General features: G+C 44.5%; 1 protein-coding gene across 2 annotated transcripts in view; it reads left to right on the top strand.

Moving 5' to 3' along the window:
• The first annotated feature begins 4007 nt into the window (after positions 1-4007).
• Positions 4008-24889, top strand: part of RAB6A (RAB6A, member RAS oncogene family) — a 59756-nt gene continuing 38874 nt past the window's right edge. The window contains exon 1 of one of the 2 annotated variants that reach the window (XM_083737010.1): positions 4008-4547. In XM_083737010.1, the coding sequence (XP_083593136.1) occupies positions 4478-4547 (70 nt within the window). In that variant the 5' untranslated portion in view covers positions 4008-4477. The remainder of the gene's footprint in view (positions 4548-24889) is intronic. The other variant, XM_083737009.1, reaches the window with a different exon arrangement.

Raw genomic sequence — 24889 nt, 5'->3', positions numbered from 1 at the left:
TTCAGTTATACTGGACCGAGGCCGTTTAGGGCCGTAAAAGGCAGAAAAGAGCATGTCATGTCAGCTTTTTCTGGTCAGTTGGTACACTTTCTTCACAATGTATGTCACTTCATTCGCCGGTTAACATAGAACAGGGGTCAGCAACCTTTTTCAGCCCTGGCCGGTCCACCGTCCCTCAGACCTTGTGGAGGGCCGGACTATATTTTTTGAGGGGGAAATGAACAAATTCCTATGCCCCACAAATAACCCAGAGATGCATTTTAAATAAAAGCACACATTCTACTCAGGTAAAAACACACTGATTCCTGAACCATCTGCAGGCCGGATTGAGAAGGCAATTGGGCCACATCCGGCTCCCGGGCCTTAACACTGGTTCTGAGAGGTCTGCGTTGGCTCCCAGTACGTTTCCGAGCACAATTCAAAGTGTTGGTGCTGACCTTTAAAGCCCTAAACGGCCTCAGCCCAGTAGACCTGAAGGAGCGTCTCCGCCTCCATCGTTCTGCCGGACACTGAGGTCCAGCGCCGAGGGCCTTCTGGCAGTTCCCTCATGGCGAGAAGTGAGGTTACAGGGAACCAGGCAGAGGGCCTTCTTGGTAGTGGCGCCCACCCTTTGGAACACCCTGCCTTCAGATGTGAAGGAAATAAGCAGCTATCCTATCTTTAAAAGACATCTGAAGGCAGCCTTGTTCAGGGAAGTTTTTAATATTTAACGCTGTACTGTTTTTAACACTTGATTGGGAGCCGCCTAGAGTGGCTGGGGAAATTCAGCCAGATGGGTGGGGTATAAATAATAAATTATTATTATTATTATTATTATTATTATTATTATTATTATTAGGTTGCCTGTTAGGTTTCTGTGTGTTGCCACTGTCCAGTGCTTGGAGTCACAAGACTCTGTTTTGCATGCCAGACATTCGAGACTGTTGGAAGTCTCTTGGAAGACGGGAGACGCATGTGACGTTACTGCTTTCCCGTTCCTTTGTTTTTCCAGTTGTCTCTCTGCTCTCACAGAGAGAAGATGTTTCTTTTCTGTCTGCGTAGTTAGAAATAAAACTCTTTGCAATGTAGCTCCTATTTCTCGTCCTTCCCTGCTGCTGGATACTCTGCGTAATGAGGGACCCTGCCTGGAGCCTTATCAGAGGCTCAGGTCGTTAATCATCGTCGGAGGCGATTCCGAAGGACTCGACTGGAGGATGAGCTTTTCCAGCTCGGTCGTAGCAGAGGCTCCAACATTGCCTACCCCTGACTTAGAACCATCGCTTTGTAAACAACATGGTTATTGTGGATTTGTGCCGATTTGTTTGCAAGGACATTAGGTAAAGTTGGTTAATTATTGAGCATCCGTTATGAGTTCCCAAGGGATGTAAGATAATGCTGTCTTGCAATTTCCAGTACATTTCCCCATCAGTTTCCTTAGTGCAACAAGTCTGATCTTCTGGGGAAGGGGGTATAACCTGAATTTTCCAGTATGTGATTTAATCCCACTCCAAAATAGTGACAGATTGGAAGGGCCCAAAGCGTGGTGTTGGGGTTCAAGCCTTATTGACGGGGCATCCTTGCTTCCTGTTCCCATATTTGTTAGGATGGTGAAATATACTCGGAGTCGAGAGTGGATTTCATGCTCTTTATTCAGCTCATAGTGGTGAGGAGGAATGGAAGTTCCCCCAGAATGTCTGCTTTATATTTACACAATGGGCCCCACGTGATTGGCTAATTCCGGGATTCTCCTGTAGGCCAATCAGGTTGTGGATTCACTTCCACCTGGAGCTGGATTGGGTGGCTCCTGTGGACCAATCATACTGCTGCATTGTTCTGGGACCAATCAGACTGCTGCATTTTGGATCCTATTCAGCTCAGTACATACCACATGGACTGTATTTAGGGGTTTCTTCTGTCAGAGCTGCTGGGCCTGCAATAGCCTCAGAGCAGCCATATAGTTATCAGGGGAGCTTTTTCGCAGCAGCGGTGATGGGCAGAGCTTCCTTGTTAAATGTCCATCTGCCTTCAGGTATGCATATGGGGCCTATTTGAACAAAGGCTTTATCGCAGCTGTGTCACTGAGTAATGTGTGTGTGGGAGGAGGAAACATGCCCTACCTGCACTCCATGGCTATATAATACATTCGTCATGCTCACTAAATGGAACCTCCTGGTTTAGTCTTGCTTTGGATATCAATTGCTGCTGAGCAACAACAGAAAAAAAATGGTGCTGCCTTCTTAGGGGCACATGGCTGGACGCTGTAGCCAACGTGAAGCTGAAATACAGGGTGGAACTGTTGTTGTTTAGTCATTTAGTCGTGTCCAACTCTTCGTGACCCCCTGGACCAGAGCACGCCAGGCACTCCTGTCTTCCACGGCCTCCCGCAGTTTGGTCAAACTCATGCTGGTAGCTTCGAGAACACTGCCCAACCATCTCGTCCTCTGTCGTCCCCTTCTCCTTGTGCCCTCCATCTTTCCCAACATCAGGGTCTTTTCCAGGGAGTCTTCTCTTCTCATGAGGTGGCCAAAGTATTGGAGCCTCAGCTTCATGATCTGTCCTTCCAGTGAGCACTCAGGGCTGATTTCCTTCAGAATTGATAGGTTTGATCTTCTTGCAGTCCATGGGACTCTCAAGAGTCTCCTCCAGCACCATAATTCATAATAATAATAATCATAAATCATAATGCGGAAAGTAGGCACCCTATAAATAGGTAAAGGTAAAGGTACCCCTGACTGTTAGCTCCAGTCGCGGACGACTCTGGGGTTGGGCATTCATCTTGCTTTATTGGCCGAGGGAGCCGGCATTTGTCCACAGACAGCTTCTGGGTCATGTGGCTAGCATGACTAAGCCGCTTCTGGTGAACGAGAGCAGCACATGGAAATGCTGTTTACCTTCCCGCCAGTGTGATACCTATTTATCTACTTGCACATGACGTGCTTTTGAACTGCTAGGTTGGCAGGAGCTGAACAACGGGAGTTCACCCCATCGCAGGGATTCGAACCGCTGACCTTTTGATTGGCAACCTGTAGGCTCAGTGGTTTAGACCACAGCGCTACTCGCGTCCGTATAAATAGAAATGAGCAAACCAGTGATATTTTAGGGAGCAAGCTAGCAGGTAGGGCCTATGACTTACATCACAGGAGCCAATACAACACAAAACACTGTTGCTGTATGTAGGTTTTATTTTATTTCTTTTTTATCTTATACAGTGGTACCTCGGGTTAAGTACCTAATTCGTCCCAGAGGTCCGTTCTTAACCTGAAACTGTTCTCAACCTGAAGCACTACTTTAGCTAATGGGGCCTCCCGCTGCTGCCGTGCCGCCGGAGCACGATTTCTGTTCTCATCCTGAAGCAAAGTTCTTAACCTGAAGCACTATTTCTGGGTTAGCGGAGTCTGTAACCTGAAGCGTCTGTAACCCGAGGTACCACTGTATTTTGGAAATGTACATCCAGTTTTTTTTCCTTTAATTTTTTTGGGGGTCCCCAAGAGAGTGGGGCCCTAAGCTATAGCTTGTTTAGCTTATACATAAATGCAGCACCGCGGGGTATTCAGGATAAATGCCACGCCAGGACGAAATATAAGAAAGAGAAAACCCCGCCTCCCCAGGGGAGGGTCCCTTAAGCAATCAACACTGGCCGGGGGCGCACGCGCAACCCTGCAGCCACCGCCGCCAACCTCAAGCCCCACCCACTTGGCTCCTTGCGGGCCACGCCCTCTTTCTCGTTTCGCGCGCATGCGCAGAGACTCGTCTCGAGCGCCGCTGCCGCCGCCTGGGCTGTTCTAGCGGTATGAGTGGCAGGCGAGTCGGGCGCGCGCGCCTCCTTCCCTCCGTCCGTCAGGCGCGAAGAGGGGCGGGACGTTACTCCTCTCCCTGCCCCGTGATTGGCCTTCAGTCTCTCTCTTCGCCCTGCCCCTCCCTGTCCGTCCGTCAGGCGCGAGGCAAGGGCGGGACGTGTCTCATCTCCCTGCCCTCTGATTGGCCTCCAAGCTCGCTCTTCACCTTCCTCCCTCCCTCCCTCCGCCCGGGCTCGCTCCCTCGCCAAGCGAATAACAAGCTGAGGGGAGGGAGCCGGGGAAGAGGCGGCGCCGGCGAGGCTGAGGGAGGAGAGGCAAGGCCGCAGGCGGGGCCGGGATTGCCTCAGCGGGCGCAGAGGGCGACGTTGCGTCGTGGCTGCCTGGCTGGCGGAGGGACTGACGGCCGCCCGTCGCCGGAGAAAAGAAGAGCCCGGAGCCCCGCCGGCCGCTGCCTCCCTTCGCCGCTGCCTTTCCGTGAGGGGAGAAGGAGGAGGAGGAGGAAAGACCCGCCGCGGGGGGGAAGAGCGGGCGAGCGAGAAGCAGCGGCGGCCTCCCTTCCCTCCCCCGTCCCCTCGCCCCCTCCAGCCCCCTCGCCCCTTCTCCGCCCCCCAGGGAGCCCAGCCAGGGGAGCCCCAGGACGGGCGGCGGCTCCTCCCTCCTCCTCCTCTTCCAGCTTCCCCACCTTCCTCCTCTTCCTCATCATGTCGGCGGGCGGAGACTTCGGCAACCCTCTGCGGAAATTCAAGCTGGTCTTCCTCGGGGAGCAGAGCGGTGAGTCAGGCCCCGATCCTAGCCCGGTGGGGGGGATGAGGGTGGGGGTGATCAACGGTGAGACACCCCCCCGACACCTAAACACCCCCCTAAATCTCCTACCTGGCTGCCTCCTATTTCACCCCACCCCGGTGGGGGGGTGATCAACGGTGAGACCCCCCCCCCCAAAATATCCTACCTGGCTGCCTCCTATATCGCAACACCGCGCCACATCATTCCCCCCCCCTCCCCGGCCGGTCCTGTTGGACCCGATCCAGGCTCAGGCGGAGACCTCGGATCGCTCCCCGCCGCCCTCCTCCTCCTCCTTTCCTGCCCCCTTCATCGTGGGTGCGGCTGGAAAAGGGATCTTTTCCTCCCTCGGGATTTTGACGCCCCCGATTTTGGCTCTATATTCTGGGTGGAAAGGGAAAGAGAGGGATGGAATATCCTCCTCCCCCCCTTGAATCCCCCTTGGGAGCCAACACCCCCCTCTAAAAAAAACCCAACACCCCCCCTCCCCAGAAACAGCCATCTTCCCCCTCAGCTTGCATATTCCTAAGCAACCTCTCCTCCCTCGGATCGAGGCCCCCAAGCCAGCAGCCCAAATCCCTGCTTCCCACCTTCTTCCTGTCGCGGTGGGGAAGATGGCTTTGGTGCAGATGGAGGGAGTCATTCAACCCATGCACGGATCTCTCCAGGCCTGAAGCTTGGAGAGCCTGTCTGGTGCTCTCTCTAGCATGGCCAGGTGCTTACAGCGGGTGACATTTGTCTTTTTCTGTGTCTCTGCTATCAAGCACCTCCTTCCCTGCCGCCACTCCTGGTTGTTATTGTTGTCATCGTCGAGACCTTGATTTTCTCCTTTTTCTTTTCCGTATTCTGCCGTATTCTGTCACTAAAGGGGGAGTCTTGCTGTTTCTCATCTCTAGGAACGAACAGGGCCACCCAAATCTTCCCCTTCCATTCCAGTGTAGAAGAAACCAGAGCCCATTGAAATGTTCTCTCTCCCTGATTGCACCCGGTTCCTCATATTCTTTGTATATCTCTCCATCCCTTTCCCTGCCAGGAATAGATAACAAAAATGCAAAAAATAAAAATAGTACCCTATGGAAATCTCCCAATATTTCAGCTGTTCCTAGGCATGAGATAATTCATTTTGAACTTCGAGGCTCAAAAGCCCCCCCTGCTGTTGTTCCTCAAATGGGGAAATGTGAGGGTTTATAGTGTGTGTACCTGCTTTCAAGTCTATGTGAGGTCCTGAATCTGATAAAGGAGTAAGGATGGTAGGAATTCCTGTTCATTAAGGGTTGTGTGCAAATTGCTTTTTGGACCACTATTTTTTTCCTCAATGACAACCCTGATCCTTTGACAATATTCTAAGAATTGAATTCAGTACTAGGCAATTGACTTTTGTAAGCTTCTGTAAGAATTGAGACCTTTCCCACTGCTTAATCCCTGACTAGATAATTTTTTGGAACAAGCAATTCATGGTTTTCAGATGTGGGCTTGGCAGAGTGGTTTGGTCCTGGTATGGTACACACTCCATTTAGTATAAGAAAAAAATAGTGGTCTTGGGGAAAGAGAAAAGCTTCAAGTAGAATAAAAGATTTAGATAATAGCATATTAAGCTTTTTATTTTTAAAGAAACCACAACCTTGCTGATTGATGCATTCTCAGTTTCTGTGGCTTTACCGGGTGTGGAATGAGGTGAGAAGGCGGGCAGTTCTATTTAATACATGTTTTCACAATTAAATGCGGTTTCCTCACAGAAAAACAACCTAATCCAACGATTCTAGTAGTCTAGACATTTATCATATTAAACCTTTCATCTTTTCACCTACTCTTCCTTTATCTACATGCCCACTTGCTTCTTAGGAGACTAGGCTTTGGTTTCCCCCAACAATTTGCAGTTGGTTATTTTACTCCAGAAGACAGGGACCATAGTTAAGTCATGGCATATCTAGATAGCAGAGCTGAGGGAGGTAGTCTTACACCATGGAGCGCTGGTATCAGCAAATTAAACTGGATAAAATGAAAAGCGGTCTGATGTCAATATAAAGCACCTTTTTATGTTCAAACACTTTCATTGGCCATTATCTGGATATACAATTTTGGCTTCCCATCAAAGAGATTGCAATACTGTGCACATTCACCAGGGAGTAAGTCCTTGAATTCAGTGGGGCAATAAAACATGTCTCTCCTGTATCAGTCTCTACAGCCACAGCAGGCACTGTAACTCTCCTCTGGTTTGACTTTATCCTGGAAACCAAAGGCACACTCTTCCATTGTCTCTTGAGACAGATGGATGCCAACAAACTTCAGAATAGGCATTATAGGATTGCACTGTCAGTGGAATGAGTACTTGTAACCATTGTTGGTATTGAGAGGGCGATTCCAATTTTTTAATATATGTATATGTTATTATTCAAAACACTGAATAATAACATATAAATATATAATTGAAAAATATTCCCTTTTGCCTCCTTGTAATCTTTGCATCTGTCTTCTGCTTTAGAAATGATGGAAAGGAAATTAATCCATGTAGCCTACCTTGATCTCAGCAAGGCATTTGACAAGGTGCCCCATGATATTCTTGTAAAGAAGCTGGTAAAATGCAGTCTTGACTATGCTACCACTCAGTGGATTTGTAACTAGATGACTGACCGAACCCAAAGGGTGCTCATCAATGGTTCCTCTTCATCCTGGAGAAGAGTGACTAGTAGGGTACCACAGGGTTCTGTCTTGGGCCCGTTCTTATTCAACATCTTTATCAACGACTTGGATGATGGACTCAAGGGCATCCTGATCAAATTTGCAGATGACACCAAACTGGGAGGGGTGGCTAACACCCCAGAGGACAGGATCACACTTCAAAATGACCTTGACAGATTAGAGAACTGGGCCAAAACAAACAAGATGAATTTTAACAGGGAGAAATGTAAAGTATTGCACTTGGGCAAAAAAAAAATGAGAGGCACAAATACAAGATGGGTGACACCTGGCTTAAGAGCAGTACATGTGAAAAGGATCTAGGAGTCTTGGTTGACCACAAGCTTGACATGAGCCAACAGTGTGACGCGGCAGCTAAAAAAGCCAATGCAATTCTGGGCTGCATCAATAGGAGTATAGTATCTAGATCAAGGGAAGTAATAGTACCACTGTATTCTGCTCTGGTCAGACCTCACCTGGAGTACTGTGTCCAGTTCTGGGCACCACAGTTCAAGAAGGACACTGACAAACTGGAACGTGTCCAGAGGAGGGCAACCAAAATGGTCAAAGGCCTGGAAACAATGCCTTATGAGGAACGGCTAAGGGAGCTGGGCATGTTTAGCCTGGAGAAGAGGAGGTTAAGGGGTGATATGATAGCCATGTTCAAATATATAAAAGGATGTCACATAGAGGAGGGAGAAAGGTTGTTTTCTGCTGCTCCAGAGAAGCGGACACGGAGCAATGGATCCAAACTACAAGAAAGAAGATTCCACCTAAACATTAGGAAGAACTTCCTGACAGTAAGAGCTGTTTGACAGTGGAATTTGCTGCCAAGGAGTGTGGTGGAGTCTCCTTCTTTGGAGGTCTTTAAGCAGAGGCTTGACAACCATATGTCAGGAGTGCTCTGATGGTGTTTCCTGCTTGGCAGGGGGTTGGACTCGATGGCCCTTGTGGTCTCTTCCAACTTTATGATTCTATGATTCCATACCTGAGGGTGTTTTTTGTGTTTCTGTATAGAGGTAGTGCATTTGGGGGCAATAGCATGCCCATGCTAAAGGTCACGTATGTCTGAGCAATCAAGGAGCTTTTTGCTAGTATTTAAAGATGGTGGTTTGTGCCAAGAAACTATTGATAAAATGAAGGCAAAGTGCTGGCCTCAGACCTTTTGGATATAGCTGTTTGATAACGTGATGCATAAATCTGAATAAAGCCTTTGGGATTGGCATCTCAGGAATATTTTTCTTTTAGTAGTTTCTCCCCCACCTTAGTAGAATTTTTCTCACACCAAAAACTTCTGGTATATTTCATGTAAATTGATATGTTGGTTCACATGGTGCAGTGGCCAAGGTGGCTGACCTAGATACTGAATAGGCTGAAAACAATGTTTGTGAAATTTCCAATGAAATTGGTACAGCTCTGAAGTGATGGATATGTTTTGTAAAGCAGTGTAAGGTGTACAGTATCTTCTGTTGTTTTAATTTTGCTCTTATAACACACACACACACACACACACACAGAGTATATATATATACTCTGTATATATATATACTCTGTATATATACACACCCTCTCAGTCCTAACAACCTTGTGACTTGGATTAGGCTAAGAGGGCAAGACTAAACCAAGGTCACCCCGTGAGCTTTGTGGCTAAGGGGGCGATTAGAATCCAGGTCCTCTGGGTCTGAGTTTAATGTGCTAACCACTGCTTCACCCTGGTTACCGTATATTACTCATGCCTCTGTGCTGCGTTGATTGTATTTTATGTAGAAAAATGGAATGGCTTTGATTAATGGAAGCTGTAATTTTGCTATTTAACCTTTCTTTAGTTCATTATTTATGTAGCAAAATTACATGTTGAGACGGTAAGAACTCCCATATGGCTTGTATAGTCTGTATAAGATGCTGTATAAAAGTATGCGAGCAGATGACGTAATCCAACTACTTTGCAGGTTTTAGAAGATTTAGTCTAGAATCATCTTTCTAACTGGTCAGCTGGATGCATCCAAGATGTAATCAGTGCCATATCGTTCAGGAGGTTCTCGTTTGGTTTGTAAGTGAATATTAGCCATGATAAGTATCTGTCAGGATTTTTTCTATTAAAAACAGAAAGAAATGGTTTCCATTTCATGCTTTAGTTAATTTTGCATTGTCAGACAGAAGCCATATGCTCCTGCTACACCTAGGAGAGTGGAATACTGTTCTTTTTAGTGGTCTGTTTGCCATTTTCTGAAGCATCTGACAGGTTATTGGGAGTTACTGTAAATCAGTATGCCAAGGCTCTGATCTGGCCTCTTGGGCAGGCTGCATAAATCTTCCCTTTAACTATGTGTTTCTGATTCTTAATCAAGTTTGTCAAAGCCCCAAATGCCTGCACGGAGATACCATGTGATCAAGGATGCTGCCTGAGATTGGATGCTCTGCAGCAATTCTATTTTTACATATGCTTCAAAAATAGAAGTGTGTTCTAGTTGGAGATGCAAGTTGAATCTGCTCTAAATAATATTGTGGCTTTTCTATCTTCCAGTCTATATCTGCTTGGACTGTGGCTATTTCTTAAGCTATAGCTTCTGATTGAACCACATTGTTGCATTCCTTTTCTTAACATTTTTGCTATATCAACACATATGAATACTGCATGCTTAAGACTAAAGATGTCCATGCTGGTATATTTTTTTCTTGAAATGAAAGGTGTTATATAATTTATATAAATAACAATGCGGTCTTAATGATTTTTCAGTTTGTCAGCCCAGTCCAGCTACTGTTGTTGTTCAGGTTATGATAGCTGTTTGAGACTGACTGCCTGTGTATAATCTTTAATACGCTATATAAAGTTGTTTGGAATAATGTGTGGCTTATTCTTGATGCAATGGGCAGATTCAGTTTTGAGACTTAACTAGATGTAGCCTCCAAGGAATTTTTTAAATATAAAGACAGGATATAAATGCTTAAAATTAAACTGAGGCCTTTTTGCTTTACCAACTGCAAATAATTAGTTAATAAGTTAGCTCTTTGGGGGAAAGAATCTAATTCCTAATGAATAGTTTTTTAAAGAACAGTTGGGTACATTGGCAATCTTTGGTTAAAAAAAATACCGTAAGTTGAAACTATTCATCCTGCCTATGTGGGGAGGAGAGCAGGAGAGACTGTTGACTTACTCTATCTATTTCCACATGGAATCTTTGCAGATGTGAATACCAGGAGGAGGTGGGGTGACCGGAAAAAAAGGAAACCCTCTAACCTGGATTTCAAGCTCCCAGTGCCATCTGTCACTGCCAACATTTGCTTGGAAGTCAGGTTACAGGTATAAACTGTGAAAGTTTCAATCCTTTTTGGTGATGTAGTTGCTCAAAGGTCAACGAGCCAGCTGAGATCTGTAAATGATATTGCAAAACCAACAGCTCCTGTCTTGCAGGAATTGTTAAAAAGGGTGTGCTTGCTGTTTCCCCCCCCACTTTAATCCAGTAGATTAGAATAGTCTTCCCTGATGAGTTAATTGATTAGTGTTTAGATCATGAGAATGCTGTTGGAAATTTATGGTACCGTATTTTTCGCCCTATAGGACGCACCGTCCCATAAGGCGCACCTAGTTTTTTGGGGGGGAAATAAAGGGGAAAAAATTATTTCCCCCCCCCAGGCACGGGGCTGGGGCGGGGGAGGCCCGCCGGAGCTTCCCCTGACCCCAGCCCCCAAACAGGCAGCTCTCTGCAAGCCGTGGGAGCCCAGGGCTGGCTCCCGCCGCTTGCGGAGAGGTCCGCGAAGCCTGGACGTGCTGAGCTCAGCGCGCCCAGGCTTCCGCATGCAGGCACCTCTCCGCAAGCAGCGGGAGCGCTCCCCCCGCTTGCGGAGAGGTGCGCGAAGCTTGGACGTGCTGAGCTCAGCGCGCCCAGGCTTCCGCATGCAGGCACCTCTCCGCAAGCGGCGGGAGCGCTCCCCCCGCTTGCGGAGAGGTCCGCGAAGCCTGGACGCGCTGAGCTCAGCGCGCACAGGCTTCCGCATGCAGGCACCTCTCCGCAAGCAGCGGGAGCGCTCCCCCCCGCTTGCGGAGAGGTCCGCGAAGCCTGGAGAGCGAGAGGGGTCTGTGCGCACCGACCCCTTTCGCTCTCCAGGCTTCAGCGAAAGCCTGCATTCGCCCCATAGGACGCACACACATTTCCCCTTCATTTTTTGAGGGGGAAAAGTGCGTCCTATAGGGCGAAAAATACGGTAATCTGCACAAGAAGCAAGAAGAAAGTCTACTGGTGTTGGATCTGTTGCAGCAGAAAAATACAATAAAGTGCCCTTGGAAGACTCAAAACAGCTTCCCTTCTTCCACTTTTGGCCCAGACTGAAAAGGAAGCAAGTAGCAGGCTGTTTGCTTCCTTTCAACATACAGGCCTTGGTGGTTGTCAGCAGCATGCAGTCTCCTCCTGAAGTTTTCTTGCACCATGAGGCTACTGCAGATGTGCAGCCTTCATCTTCTGCTGGCTTTGGGGGCATAAAGGGGTTGATTTGCTCCCCCAATATCTTGCTGTATGGTTATCGGGGTGTTTCCTAAATGGTATTTAGAGAGTTAAGAACTATCTAATGTAAGTATTGTTAGGGACATGGGTGGCACTGTGGTCTAAACCACTGAGCCTAGGGCTTGCCGATCGGAAGGTCAGCGGTTTGAATCCCCGCGACGGGATGAGCTCCTGTTGTTCAGTCCCAGCTCCTGCCCACCTAGCAGTTTGAAAGCACGTCAAAGTGCAAGTACAGTGGTACCTTGGGTTACATACGCTTCAGGTTACATACACTTCAGGTTACAGACTCTGCCAACCCAGAAATAGTGCTTCAGGTTAAGAACTTTATTTCAGGATGAGAACAGAAATTGTGCTCCGGCGGCGCAGCAGCAGCAGCAGGAGGCTCCCTTAGCTAAAGTGGTGCTTCAGGTTAAGAACAGTTTCAGGTTAAGAATGGACCTCCGGAGCGAATTAAGTACTTAACCCGAGGTACCACTGTAGATAAATAGGTACCGCTCTGGCAGGAAGGTAAACGGCGTTTCTGTGCGCTGCTCCAGTTCGCCAGAAGCAGCTTAGTCATGCTGGCCACATGACCCGGAAGCTGTCTGCGGACAAATGCCGGCTCCCTCGGCCTATAGAGCAAGATGAGCGCTGCAAACCCAGATTCGTCCGTGACTGGACCTAATGGTCAGGGGTACCTTTATCTTTAATGTAAGTATTGCATGTGTGGATACTATACACTGTTGCTTTATGCGACCTTAAAAAACACACACAGACACACACACCAGTGACTCAGTGCCTATTTAAATAATTTGGGAATGGTATGGCATAAGCTTTATTGGGCCTGGAATAAAAACAATATTCCCCACACCCAGTTTAAAAGGACATTGATTGTTTAATTAGCTAAAGGCCTGAGAGAAGGGGGATTATTTTGACTGGCTCTTAAAGATATGTGACAAAGGCACTGAAGGAGCCTCTCTGGGGAGTGCATCCCACAAGCATTTACAATGCTTTGACCCCAACATATCTAATAGATCATCTAAGCTGATTCCCAACTGTTGTTTGTTTGGTTGTTTTTGGTATTGCTGAGTAATTGCATCATATTGACTAAACATGTGCGTTTGTGTGTATGGTTATATAAAGGGATTGTACTCTGTTGTGGTTAGCTTCATAGCAATTCCGCCATGTGATTCAAATAGGATAAGTTTGCATTAGTTACTGCTTCTTGAGCTCATGTGGTGTGCTAGGATATTTGATAGTATCTGGGAACAAGATTTTTTGTGTGTGTGTGGAGGAACACCAACATTATGGGTGATTCACATTCTGTGATTCTATGCCTTGGTGCTACAGGAGCAAGATTTGGGCTTGTGTGCTTAGATTTTGCAGCAAACCAGAATTTGTTGGTTCAGATGTTTAACTGCTTGCTGTAGAGTTTGCTGCAAAATCAGAAGTTGAAGGGACAGTGTGCAAGCCCACCATTGATGGGCAGCAGGGCCTATATGGGAGCAGATATCCAGGCCACGAGTTTCATAGCTCTGTATGCCAGCAACAGCGTATCAGATTGGGGACATAAGCAAATAGGCACCAATGGTTAAATGATGTGGAAGCGGCCCATTTAAAATTGGTCTCATTCTTTTTTGATAACTGAAACAATCTGGGAAGCCTCCCAGAGTGGCTGGGGTAGCCTAGTCAGATGGGTGGAAGGTAAGTAAGTAAGTAAGTAAGTAAATAAATAAATAAATAAATAAATCTCATCCTTCCTCCTTGGTCTGTTTAGTTCCTTCAGCTTTTTCTCATGTAACTCTAAGATTTGTTTTATTATTTGAGTTTTAGCTTTCACATTTTAAAAACTTGGATTTTTGTTTCCCCCGAATTGGTTTGTGCAACCCCATTAAAACCCACCCTTAGATCTAAGGAAAGCTGAAAGGGCCAAATGTCTAAGGGTTGCCTCAAGGCAAAGAATCCCATTGACTTACGCCATTCAGACTTTGATCATGCTCATGAGTGTGCGAGTCACTTGCATTGAATCATTTTCTGTGTCAGCACCTCTTATCTACCTTCTCCTAGCACATTGCTTCAAGTTTGCATGAGTGACTACATTAATCCATGTTTATGGTACAGTACTGTCATAAAGCCTCTTTTGTTATCATTGACCATATCATATGAAACAAACTGGACCTTCAGGACTCTTGTTCAGGGATGATAATTTGAAGAATCATAGAGTTGGAAAGGACCCTGAGGATCATCTACTCCAACTTTTTTTCTAGATCACTTAACTGCTGCCTTGGAGTATGTAGATGAATGAGACTGTATCTTTTGTATAACTGTAAATTGTTTAGGATTTGGGCAGCTATGGCTAGAGGACTTTATGTGTTTTGCATTTACCCAAGATTTCATATGTATCTTATTTTAAAATATTTCTAGACAACTTTCTATTAAATACAAACCTTAGAGCACATTACAGCATTAAAACATATATTCAAACCCTTTCTCTGTATATAATGGTAAAAAAGTCCAGCCTGTAATATCCAGTATTAATGACTGGAAGTGCCTGAGCAGAGAGAGGTTATCAATAAATGTTGGAAGCATTCTACTGCCTCTCATATATGGAAGCAGAGTATTCCAAAGTATAGGTGCTACCATGGAGAAGGCCAGTTTCTGCATTGTCCCTAGATGAAGTGGTGCAGCCAACAAGAGCTCTCAAAGGACCTGAGCAGTTAATAACAAGAACCTGGATATGACTCAGTACCTGAAAGGCAGCATATGCAGCTCCTTCAACACAAGTAATATCGGCACAAGCAGGGTTGCTATACATGCAATTTTTGCCAATTTTCTAAACTTTTTTTTTAACTCAGCAACTTTGGCAGAAAGGAAAAAAAAAACTCAGCACAACTGGCACTCCACTCAGTATCTTGGCTGCTGCTTTCTGCACCAGCTATAGCTTCCAAACCAGTCCTAAGGATAGCCATACAAAGAGCCCATTAGAGGAGTTCAGGCCATGAATCACAGTTGGTCAAGCTGTTACCGTGTAAGATTGTTTTACAGGAGTGTATTCATCACCACTTCAAAACCTGTGAACTGCACTCCACGCCATAAAAATGCATTAACCACTCCCACATGCCTGCTCAGCCGTTGCCCCCTATGACTTGAGTAAGCCATGACAGGCAAATATTGAAATGATAGGATGTAGGCAGGACAGCTGCAAGTCTTCAGGCCACAAAAATGAGCTGATTCCACAAAAATGGGATAAAATGGTACATTGGACACATGGCCGACACATGGCTTGGTACTGCACTAATGACAGTATTCAATCTGGCATGAAGGTGAGCAATTTCATCCTCAAAATACCTAGCAAAATTGTCTCAGTAGGCAATTAACCATTCACAGGGGTAGATGTCAACAAGCCCTGCACCACTCGGGATAGCTCTGCTGACAGGCTATTTCAGGAGGCAACAGAGACAGTAAAGTTGTCCTTCTCTGCCTTTACTGCTAGGTAGGTAAAATTATGCATTCTGAACACATTGGGTCAGTCACACATTGAGTCTTAATGCCTTTTGTGGTCTGGCTTGTTTCATTGCCTAGAGCTGCTTAGAGAACCAGGGGCATGCTGGGCTCCATAGCACTGGAAAGGGCACCCAGAAGTGATATTGTTGATAGTCCTTTGTGATTTACCGTTCTATAGCGAGACTAAAGCTCAACAGAATCACAGACTTCAGCTACCCCAAAATTATCTAGACTATCCTAGGAATCCAGTGGCGACCATCCTAATGGATCTCCTAGCATACAAGGGTTGTGGAGGCAACCTGCTGTAAGACCAAACTTCACTTGGTAGCGGTGTGATCATGATAATAACAAGGTGATTTTCTCCACTCTCAAATATCCAGACCATCCCCTCACATCACAAGGCAAAGACTTAAATTGAGCATCATGCCTTGCTCTGTGCATCAGCCTGATGACAAATCGAGACAGCCCCATGGTGTACAAGATGCATTGTATCCAGTCAGGCCTTTGGTCCTTCTAGACCAGTATTGTGTACCTTGACAGCAATATTGTGTACCCTGGAAGCAGATTCCCAGGATTTCAGGCAGAGAACATACACCATACAAATAATTGGCAGTGTTCTTTCTCACCCTTGTAGCACATGATCCTTCTAACCTGGAGATGTTGGGAATTGCACTTGGGATCGTCTGTCTATAAAGGTCTGTAACTGAGCTGTAGGCCTTTTTCTGTGCATTTCACGTTGAGTTTTTGGGTTAGGCAACTCAGCTGCATCTTGCATTAGTCTAATAACATTTGTATAATACAAAGATCTGAAACTCTGTCCTGCTGTGTTAAACTGCTATTCCTTAGCTATCAGAAAATACCTAAATGCTTGTGGATTGTTGAGCAGGATTTTTACAGATTAGATAATCCTCCCTTTTGAGCAAGCATGCTTAAGTGACAAAACAATCTGCTGATTTGAAGTAGGCTTACAATGTGTACATGATGTGTTTGTGATATTTATATGGGTGTTTTTACTGTTGGTACAGGTATGTTCAATGAACAGAGAAACTGTCTTTATATTGTCACAACCAGTCACTTCTCCACACATGAGACCTTGACTGCTTTTTAAAAAATTAAATTCAAATAATAATGTACATACACCAATCAATTGGAGAGGGATTTCCAGAAATGTTGACTCGCTCTTATTCTGCAAACTCATATCAACTCTCTTCTTCTAGCATCTTGATGATCTTGTTGTTGTTTAGTCGTTTAGTCATGTCCAACTCTTCGTGACCCCCTGGACCAGAGCACGCCAGGCACTCCTGTCTTCCACTGCCTCCCGCAGTTTGGTCAAACTCATGCTGCTAGCTTCGAGAACACTGTCCAGCCATCTCGTCCTCTGTCGTCCCCTTCTCCTTGTGCCCTCCATCTTTCCCAACATCAGGGTCTTTTCCAGGGAGTCTTCTCTTCTCATGAAACAGCTTCATAGATCCGACCTTAATTAGCATCATATAGTTAGTTCCCTGATGTGCCTTCTTTCTGATTAGTTGCAGTTCATGGATCTCTTAACTTCTCACCCTTGGTGAAGAAAAGACTCTTGGCTCCAATGCCTCTTCAACTGATTACCATTTTACAATTGTCCCATACAAAAGCTTCCAAGCCTCCAAAGAATGGTGTGGAATCCTCCTCCCTTTCAGCTACAGCTGCTTTACTTGGATTGATGAACATAGCCTTTCCCAGTCTACAGCCTCAATTCTTACCTATACCATTCTCTTCCCTTCCATCCTTCGCCATTGGGAAGCGCACCGCTGATCTTCCCAGGAGGTTATTCACATTGGTTGAAAAAAATCACTACATGGATCTGTATGATCCGACAAAAGAACTGATTTGCCGTTTGAGTGTCGTTACTAGTGAATGTTTATAACGGCGGGTAGCTGTAGAATTGGGAAGTCCCTTATTTAAGAAGTGTCAGTTTTTGGACATAGTTGTGTCCAGGATTATTAGGGTCCTGGGTATGTGGAATTCCTTTTTAAAAGCCTGTTTTTTTATTTCCCCTGTTGTACAAGTTTCTGAAAGTTTCAAATTCTGACCTCTGGGGTCCAAAGAGGGCTGATATTCTGTGCATTCGGGCAGACTTGGAAGACCACCTTGTTTGTATTTCCACCTACCTTGGCCTGTCTTCTGTGAATTGTTCTTTTGTGAACTTGGAGTAAAGAAATACAATTATAGAGTTCTAGGCAGTGCATGCTGCATAGAGGCAATGGAATCAGGTCCAGACAGATCGTGAATGGTGAGGTTGGAAGGGGGGGGGATCCCCACAATCCAAGTCTGGATTCTGCTGCCCCAGCCTTAGTCTCAGCTATAAAATACGTGGTGAGAGCGTTCTACAGTTGGTACTGTTTATGCAGCTGTGTCTTCATTGTGCTAATTACAGTGCTACTTGGAGAAAACACTATTTAAACATTCAAAGCACTTCAAACGCCTCCTTGGTAATCCTTATATAAGGTGGGCTGCTAATGTTAATGTACTGCAAATGGCTGAGGCTAAGCATCAGTGGCTCAGTTTAGGGACAGTGCTGCTCATTCAACAAATCAGTTTATTGGTGTTGCAACAAAGCCACCTTTAGCACTTCTTTTCCCCAACCTCCTCTTGTTCCTGGTGAATTCATGTTTCCTGTGAGGCCAAAACTGTGAAACTAGCTGAAGTGCTGCCTCTAATCCTGATTTGAAAATTAGCATCAAACAGATTTACAGAGATTTCTCAAGCAGGGCATTGTTCTTGCTTAAGACCACCTAGTAAGTGTATGGCTGATGTGACATTTGAATTACCAGCTTTCTGGCTCAGTTCATTCTCTGTCCTGTGCATGCTTCTTGTTAGCTGATGTAGCTCTGCAGTGGTACCTCGGTTTAAGAACAATCCGGTTTAAGAACGATTTGGTTTACAAACCGGCAATAGTGTCTTGGTTTGAGAACTTTACCTTGTTCTAAGAACGGGATCTGAATGGTAGAAGGGCACCGGCACCAGGAGGCCTCATTAGGGAAAGCGCACCTCGGTTTGAGAAAGGTTTTGGTTTAAGAACGGACTTCCGGAACGGATTAAGTTCATAAACCGAGGTACCACTGTACTTAGTTTTGGCCATCTGCTTTGCCTGCTGACACCATTACTTGGTGTATGTGGTCCAGTATTCGTAGTGCAGCCTCCTCCCAATTACTGCAGGTAGAGAAAGGACAGTTCTTTGCATCCAGAAGTGTGTTCAGTGTGGAACTATCATTATAGCCTACTTGATTTACTAGCAAGTAAATCGTACTGCATACACAGCTATGGGTGGTAATCAGATGTCAGTAGGAATGGCCTGCCTTAGTTAATGTGTCCATTAGTTTGATATTGCAGCGAAAGTCATTATGTTGTTAACCATTGGCTCTTTGGGGATGCATGAGCTGTGAGACTTTAAAAGCAGGAACTACGTAGCTTTGTCTAAAATGAGCTAGACATTTTCCCATAAAAACCTTGTGGCTTTTATGAGACTGTAGCAGACTGTCCTCAATATTGCTCACAAATATAAAGCTAATTCACTTTAGGGACGAAGACTATAGCTTTGAGTTATTACCATATGTCACCCTTGTTTGGAAATAGAAAAGTCACCAAAGCTCAAAGATATTAATCTTCTTCCAGATGATGATACTGCAGGGACATGACTCCTTTCAGGCCAGTGGGGCAAGTCCAGTTATCTGTAACTATATCTTCCCGAGATTGGTAGTTGCTTGATAGCTCCTTGGGCTGGTAGTTCTTGCATGGCTCCCACTGTAAGTCAAAGCAGTGAGATGGAAGTTACTGTATTTTTTGCTGTATAAGACGCACCAGACCGTAAGACGCACCTAGTTTTTGGAGGAGGAAAACAAGAAAAAAAAATACTCTGAATCTCGGAAGCCAGAACAAAAAGAGGAATCGCTGTGCAGCGAAAGCATCAATCCCTCTTGCTGTTCTGGCTCCTGGGATAGCTGCACAGCCTGCATTCGCTCCATAAGACGCACATTTCCCCTTACTTTTTAGGAGGGAAAAAGTGAGTCTTATAGAGCAAAAAATACGGTACTTCCGCTGCAAGGAAACCAGAGTAAATCATAATGGGATCTTGATGGATCTCCTGTAATGTCTTGCACTACCTCAGTGCTTTGTGCTGACTAGAGAGAGAGAGAGAATGTGTGTGTGTGTGTGTGTGTGTGTGTGTGTGCGCCTTTTGCAGTGCTGTGTGAATTCTAAGCAGTGGAGTTTCCTGTCAAATTGGGTTGCTTGAGAGCAGCTCTATTGCAAGTATGCCTGTGTTCCATGTCGCTCATCTTCCTCCTTCATTGACATCACCCACTTGCAGATTTGGCATGTAACTTCATTAGTCTTGACCTATTGTGTAATGTCTGGCATGTGTTACATTGTCATAGGTTTCTAAAGTTATATTAATGTGACACACTAAAGTGGGGGCGCATCATAAATGATTAACTGGACCTCAAGGCCTTGATGTGCTCTGCAGGTAGCTTAAGCGGTTGTGTTAGATTTTTCTGATTTGCTGAAAGTTTCCATAAACATGGCCACTTGAAGTCTTTAATATTGTCTTGGTAGTGCCTGATATCTGAAGATGCGCTTAAATGGAAGGCCAGTATTTTCTCTTGTGCAGCGCCTCATGGATGGTTTGCCTTTCTAGCCCAGGCTTCCTCAAACTTGGCTCTCCAGATGTTTTGAGACTACAGTTCCCATCATCCCTGACCACTGGTCCTGCTAGCTAGGGATCATGGGAGTTGTAGGCCAAAAACATCTGGAGGGCCGAGGTTGAGGAAGCCTGCTCTAGGCCATCTTAGAAGAGAGATTTGTATTCAGTATCCTGGTAGAAAACAAAATATAAAATGTAGAATATTTTTATTATGGCATTTGGTTACTGTTATTGGAGAACTACTTAAAGCTGTAAGATTAACAGCAGAGCAGTCACAGCCTTTAGAAACTCTTATCTGGCAGAATGTAAATGGGGAGCTATTCAATTGGGATATACAGATTACAATTTAATGAGCCTGTCCTTGAAGTTCTGCTGTTGTTGGAAACTGACTAAACTGGTATGATCCGCATAGCTTGAAAGTATTGCCTTGCAAAGTTCCATTGGGAATAAGGCATCTACTTGGTAAAATCCTTATGTGATGGGATTACCTAGTCATTTCCGCTTCTGCCTCTCATGAAAAGCCAGTCTTTCTTCAATGACTGCATTAAAGATAAAAGTGATGTTTAGGTGGGGAACCACAGGACAGCTGTTAAATAAAGCAAAGAGAGTGTTATGTTCTATAGAAATATACTGTCTTTTAAAATGGAAATATTTACGCTTAAAATATTTTTTTAACTCCTTTCAGTTATGTTAGCCTCCAGAATTTTAGGAGTGCCTTTATTGATCACATGCCTTCTTAATTACTCAGTGAGGGGCACTTATCTTGTGAAAACTCTCTAAGCCTTCTCTTATGGGATTTTCACCATATTTTCAGTTGTTTTGTGCAGTAAGATGGCAAAGTAGCTCCGGCATCAAACAAATCTTTCTATAGCCACATACTAGGTCAGATGCCTCACTTCTTGAATACCTGATTTTATTTTGCTTAAGATGCCAGACATGCAAGTGAGACATCCATTGAAAAGCTGCCACGTGATTAAGAAAACAGTTTTGAATGGGGAAAGGGGAAGGGAGGACAAAATAGGGGATAAATTATGAAGTGGTATGTATAAATAATAGAACTAGCTCAAGCCTCAAATTAAAGATGTCTTTTCTTTGAGTTTGAATGCCTTAATACAAAAGCCTTTAAAACATGTACATGCCTTCGAAAATTGATCTGACCAAAAGGGTATAAAGCTGATACCTTCGTTTATTGTCTCATTTTAAAATGCACTCCTTTTTAGGCTTGCAGTGGAAATTGCATAAATAGCATTGTAGAAGAAATGCAAAATGTCTCCTAGTCTACAAGGACTGTGATCATGCAATGTTAATTATGTAACTAAAATATTCACGCTTAGTGGCAGCCTTTTTGAAACTTGCATTTCCACCAAATTCCTCTACTTGAAAACGTGGCCAGCTAGCACTAGCCAGCCCTGCACCCACAACATGCACTTGTATCTGCTGCCTAAAACCTTTTGACATGTGTGATTGCTAGATATTCTCAGAACAATGGGTAACAAGCCAGTTATGTGGTCCAACTTAGAAACTATGGTGATTAAGTGGTATACAAATGGTCAGAATACGGAATAAAAATACCTTAACTGGGTGCAAGAAGAATTAAAGGAAGTGAGCAGCCCCTTAAAAATGGCCCTTCCTCCTAAACGTTATGTTCTTTGGCGATGCTCCCATGTACTGATAGCCTTCTCAGGAAAGTATCTGACTTGCTTTGGCTTTTCAAGAAAAGAACTCTGGCAACAGGTTTGGTTTTTTTTAGCACCCTCATAGATAAAACAGATGTGTAAGCTTTCAAAATCCCAGCCTATGTTAAACTGTTAATTTGAAGGTTTCTTCTCCTTTAAGCAGGCTCTCTAATAAAAGATCTGAACTTTCCCACCTGAAGCAGAATCTGCTCCATTGGCCATTGCATTAAATTATCCTCTTGAGAGTGAATATTGCTGCAGTTATGGTTTTGTCATGTGAATTATTACTAAAAAATTTAACGCCAAGTGACCTGAAAAGTGTTGCTGCTTGATGAGGTGTACTGTTGCTCAAAAGCATATGGTTCTCCCCTTTCCCCACTTAATCATGTGGAAACTGGCTCCTTTCAGACATCACACTGAATTGTGGTACATGTACTTCTCATAGGCTTGAACTCAAAGAATAGTTTTCAAATTTACAACAAGCAAACCATCTGCAGCTGTAGTCTGCTGTCATTTTTTACTGATATTAAATATGAGTTCAGGTATGTTTAACCACACTAATTCTCCAATCTGAAACAGTAATAATAAGGGAGAGCTTTCTGGATATAGGCAGAGAGCAGGAGGTCCAAATTTAGTTTTTGCTATATTGTACCATCGAACAAATAAAAGACCCTGAAAAACCTAGGGGCTTAAACCCCTCCTCCCCAAATTGAGGTGTGATTTGCTGCTGGGAGAAGCAAAAATTCTGTTCTGGGCATTCTTAAGTTTTTATGATGTCCTTTTGTCTTATCAGTAGTAACTCAAGGACCTTTGAACATTCCAAAGGTTGCCCTAATTAGGCATTTCCATTGGGTCCCAAGACAGACAGATGCCAACCATCCAATTAAAGCCCTGTGTTTTGCATTAAGTGTGGCATGATGGTTGCTGGAACTGGAACAGGTGACTTAGTGGCATCATATAGCTGTTTGTATTTGGCCAGCCAGGACTGTGTTTGCCTGTTTTTGGCGCATAATATTTCTGTTGCACTTCATATATAAAACATTGATTTCTCTCCATGTTTGGCTTCCTTGGAGTAACTGCAGTTAATGAATGAAAGTGTTTGAAATTCAAGCTACCTGAAATGAAACAAACCTTTATTAAGATAATAATGATGATCTTAATGTGAGAGCACTGTGGTATACACTATAAAACTAGAAATACGTTTCTGAAGATGTTGAAACTCCAGTATTTGCCACTTACCTGCTCACCTTGGGCAGGTATTGTTTGGTCCCTCTACAAGCAGCCAAGGAGGTTAAGGGGTTCAAATATATAAAAGGATGTCACATAGAGGAGGGAGAAAGGTTGTTTTTGGCTGCTCCAGAGAAGCGGACACGGAGCAATGGATCCAAACTACAAGAAAGAAGATTCCACCTAAACATTAGGAAGAACTTCCTGACAGTAAGAGCTGTTTGACAGTGGAATTTGCTGCCAAGGAGTGTGGTGGAGTCTCCTTCTTTAGAAGTCTTTAAGCAGAGGCTTGACAACCATATGTCAGGAGTGCTCTGATGGTGTTTCCTGCTTGGCAGGGGGTTGGACTCGATGGCCCTTGTGGTCTCTTCCAACTCTAGGATTCTATGATGAAGCAGCACCTGGCCCTCTGTCTCCCTAGCGCTGTCCTGGGTGTCTGTCCCAGCCCTTTAGCACTCAGCCCAGTGGCCAGCATAGTCCTGTGTTTCTTTTCTTAGCAGTTCTGCGACAATTAAATGTGACTTGCCCACATCTGAAATTTAAAGACCCAGTGGCCCCTTAAGTCCAGAAAACGTTGGTAGCAGATGGAGATAAAGAGTAGCTGATTTTCAGTGATTCCAGATCTCTTACTTGCACTTAATGATAGATATTGCATATTTCACTGCAGAATCTAATTGGAATTGCTTTCTTTCTGCCACGTGGATGTTCACAAGACACGCTTCTTAGCAAGATGCCTGCACACCCACACCCACACACCCAGCAACCTATATCAGTTGCTACTTTCTGGAGCCAAGTGTTACCTGGCTAATTTTGTAGTCTTTCTTCCTTTGGCAGTGGTGGAGATCCATGGGGCAAACCTAGCTGCCTTTTCAGAAAGTTCTTTGCTTCCCTAGGGTCCCTTGCTCAAGGTCCTCCACAGTCTAAGGGACTGCACACCACAATGTAATCCTCTAAAGGTTGCTTATAAATGACAAGAAGTTTAGTGAGAGAGATTACACTAAAGTAATCATGCAAATGTCAACCAATAGTTGGATCTCAGATTTAACTGTTACTTTGCTAGGTTTATAATGTATCCTGAAATCTGCCCACCCTGCATACTTAAAATACCTTTAAAATTTGTATTTCAAGCTGTAAAAATGCCTCTTGCTTGGTATTTACAAGAATATTGTAAAGGGAATCTCCTGAAAGGAATCCGACTTGGTTTGGTCATTTCTGGTCAGTTTCTATTATTTTGATGTATTTTCTTTTTTAAAGGAGGACAGTTAACTCTTGGTTGCTTAACTTTCTGTATCCCAATTTCAGACAGACAACATTTTTTTAAATTTAACATCAATGTCCAGACTTGAGCATGGGGATGATCCCCCTGTTGATACTTTTTCCAGAGAGCTACACATTTGTCCCTAAATGTTGGGGTGGGAATGCAATTGCTTATGTACTTGATTGCATCTTTAGGTGTGGATTGCTGCTGAAATAGTGCTTAAGGATGCAATGGCAGGTGCAGCTCAGAGGGGTTCTGGAGCCTTTGTGTCTGGCATTTGTTGTTTGTAATTGCTGATTAGCTCTTCCTCTTATCTTTGGGGAAAAGATAATAGATGTAATCTTCAGGCTGTGGAAAAAAACATGCACCCTCAAATATCCTGCCACTTGAAATAGCTTATCATATTGTTAATAGTCTTCAGGGGGCAGGAGTGACTTACTGTATTTTTTGCTCTATAAGACTCATTTTTCCCCTCCTAAAAAGTAAGGGGAAATGTGTGTGCCTCTTATGGAGCGAATGCAGGCTGCACAGCTATCCCAGAAGCCAGAACAGCAAGAGGGATTGATGCTTTCACTGTGCAGCGATCCCTCTTGCTGTTCTGGCTTCTGAGATTCAGAATATTTTTTTTCTTGTTTTCCTCCTCCAAAAACTAGGTGCGTCTTGTGGTCCGGTGCGTCTTATAGAAAGAAAAATACGGTATCTTACCTATGATATTAAAAAGGTTTAGAAATACTTCTTTTTCCATGCTACTAGTGCCTGCTGCTATGTGTTTCTGTGATCTGACTACTCTTGCACTAAAATCTCAAGTGGTATTACCAATAATGAGATGTGGAATT

Source organism: Podarcis gaigeae (assembly GCF_964106915.1).
Source record: "Podarcis gaigeae genome assembly, chromosome: 4".
NCBI lineage: Eukaryota > Metazoa > Chordata > Lepidosauria > Squamata > Lacertidae > Podarcis > Podarcis gaigeae.
This window is presented reverse-complemented; position numbering and strand designations above follow the sequence as displayed.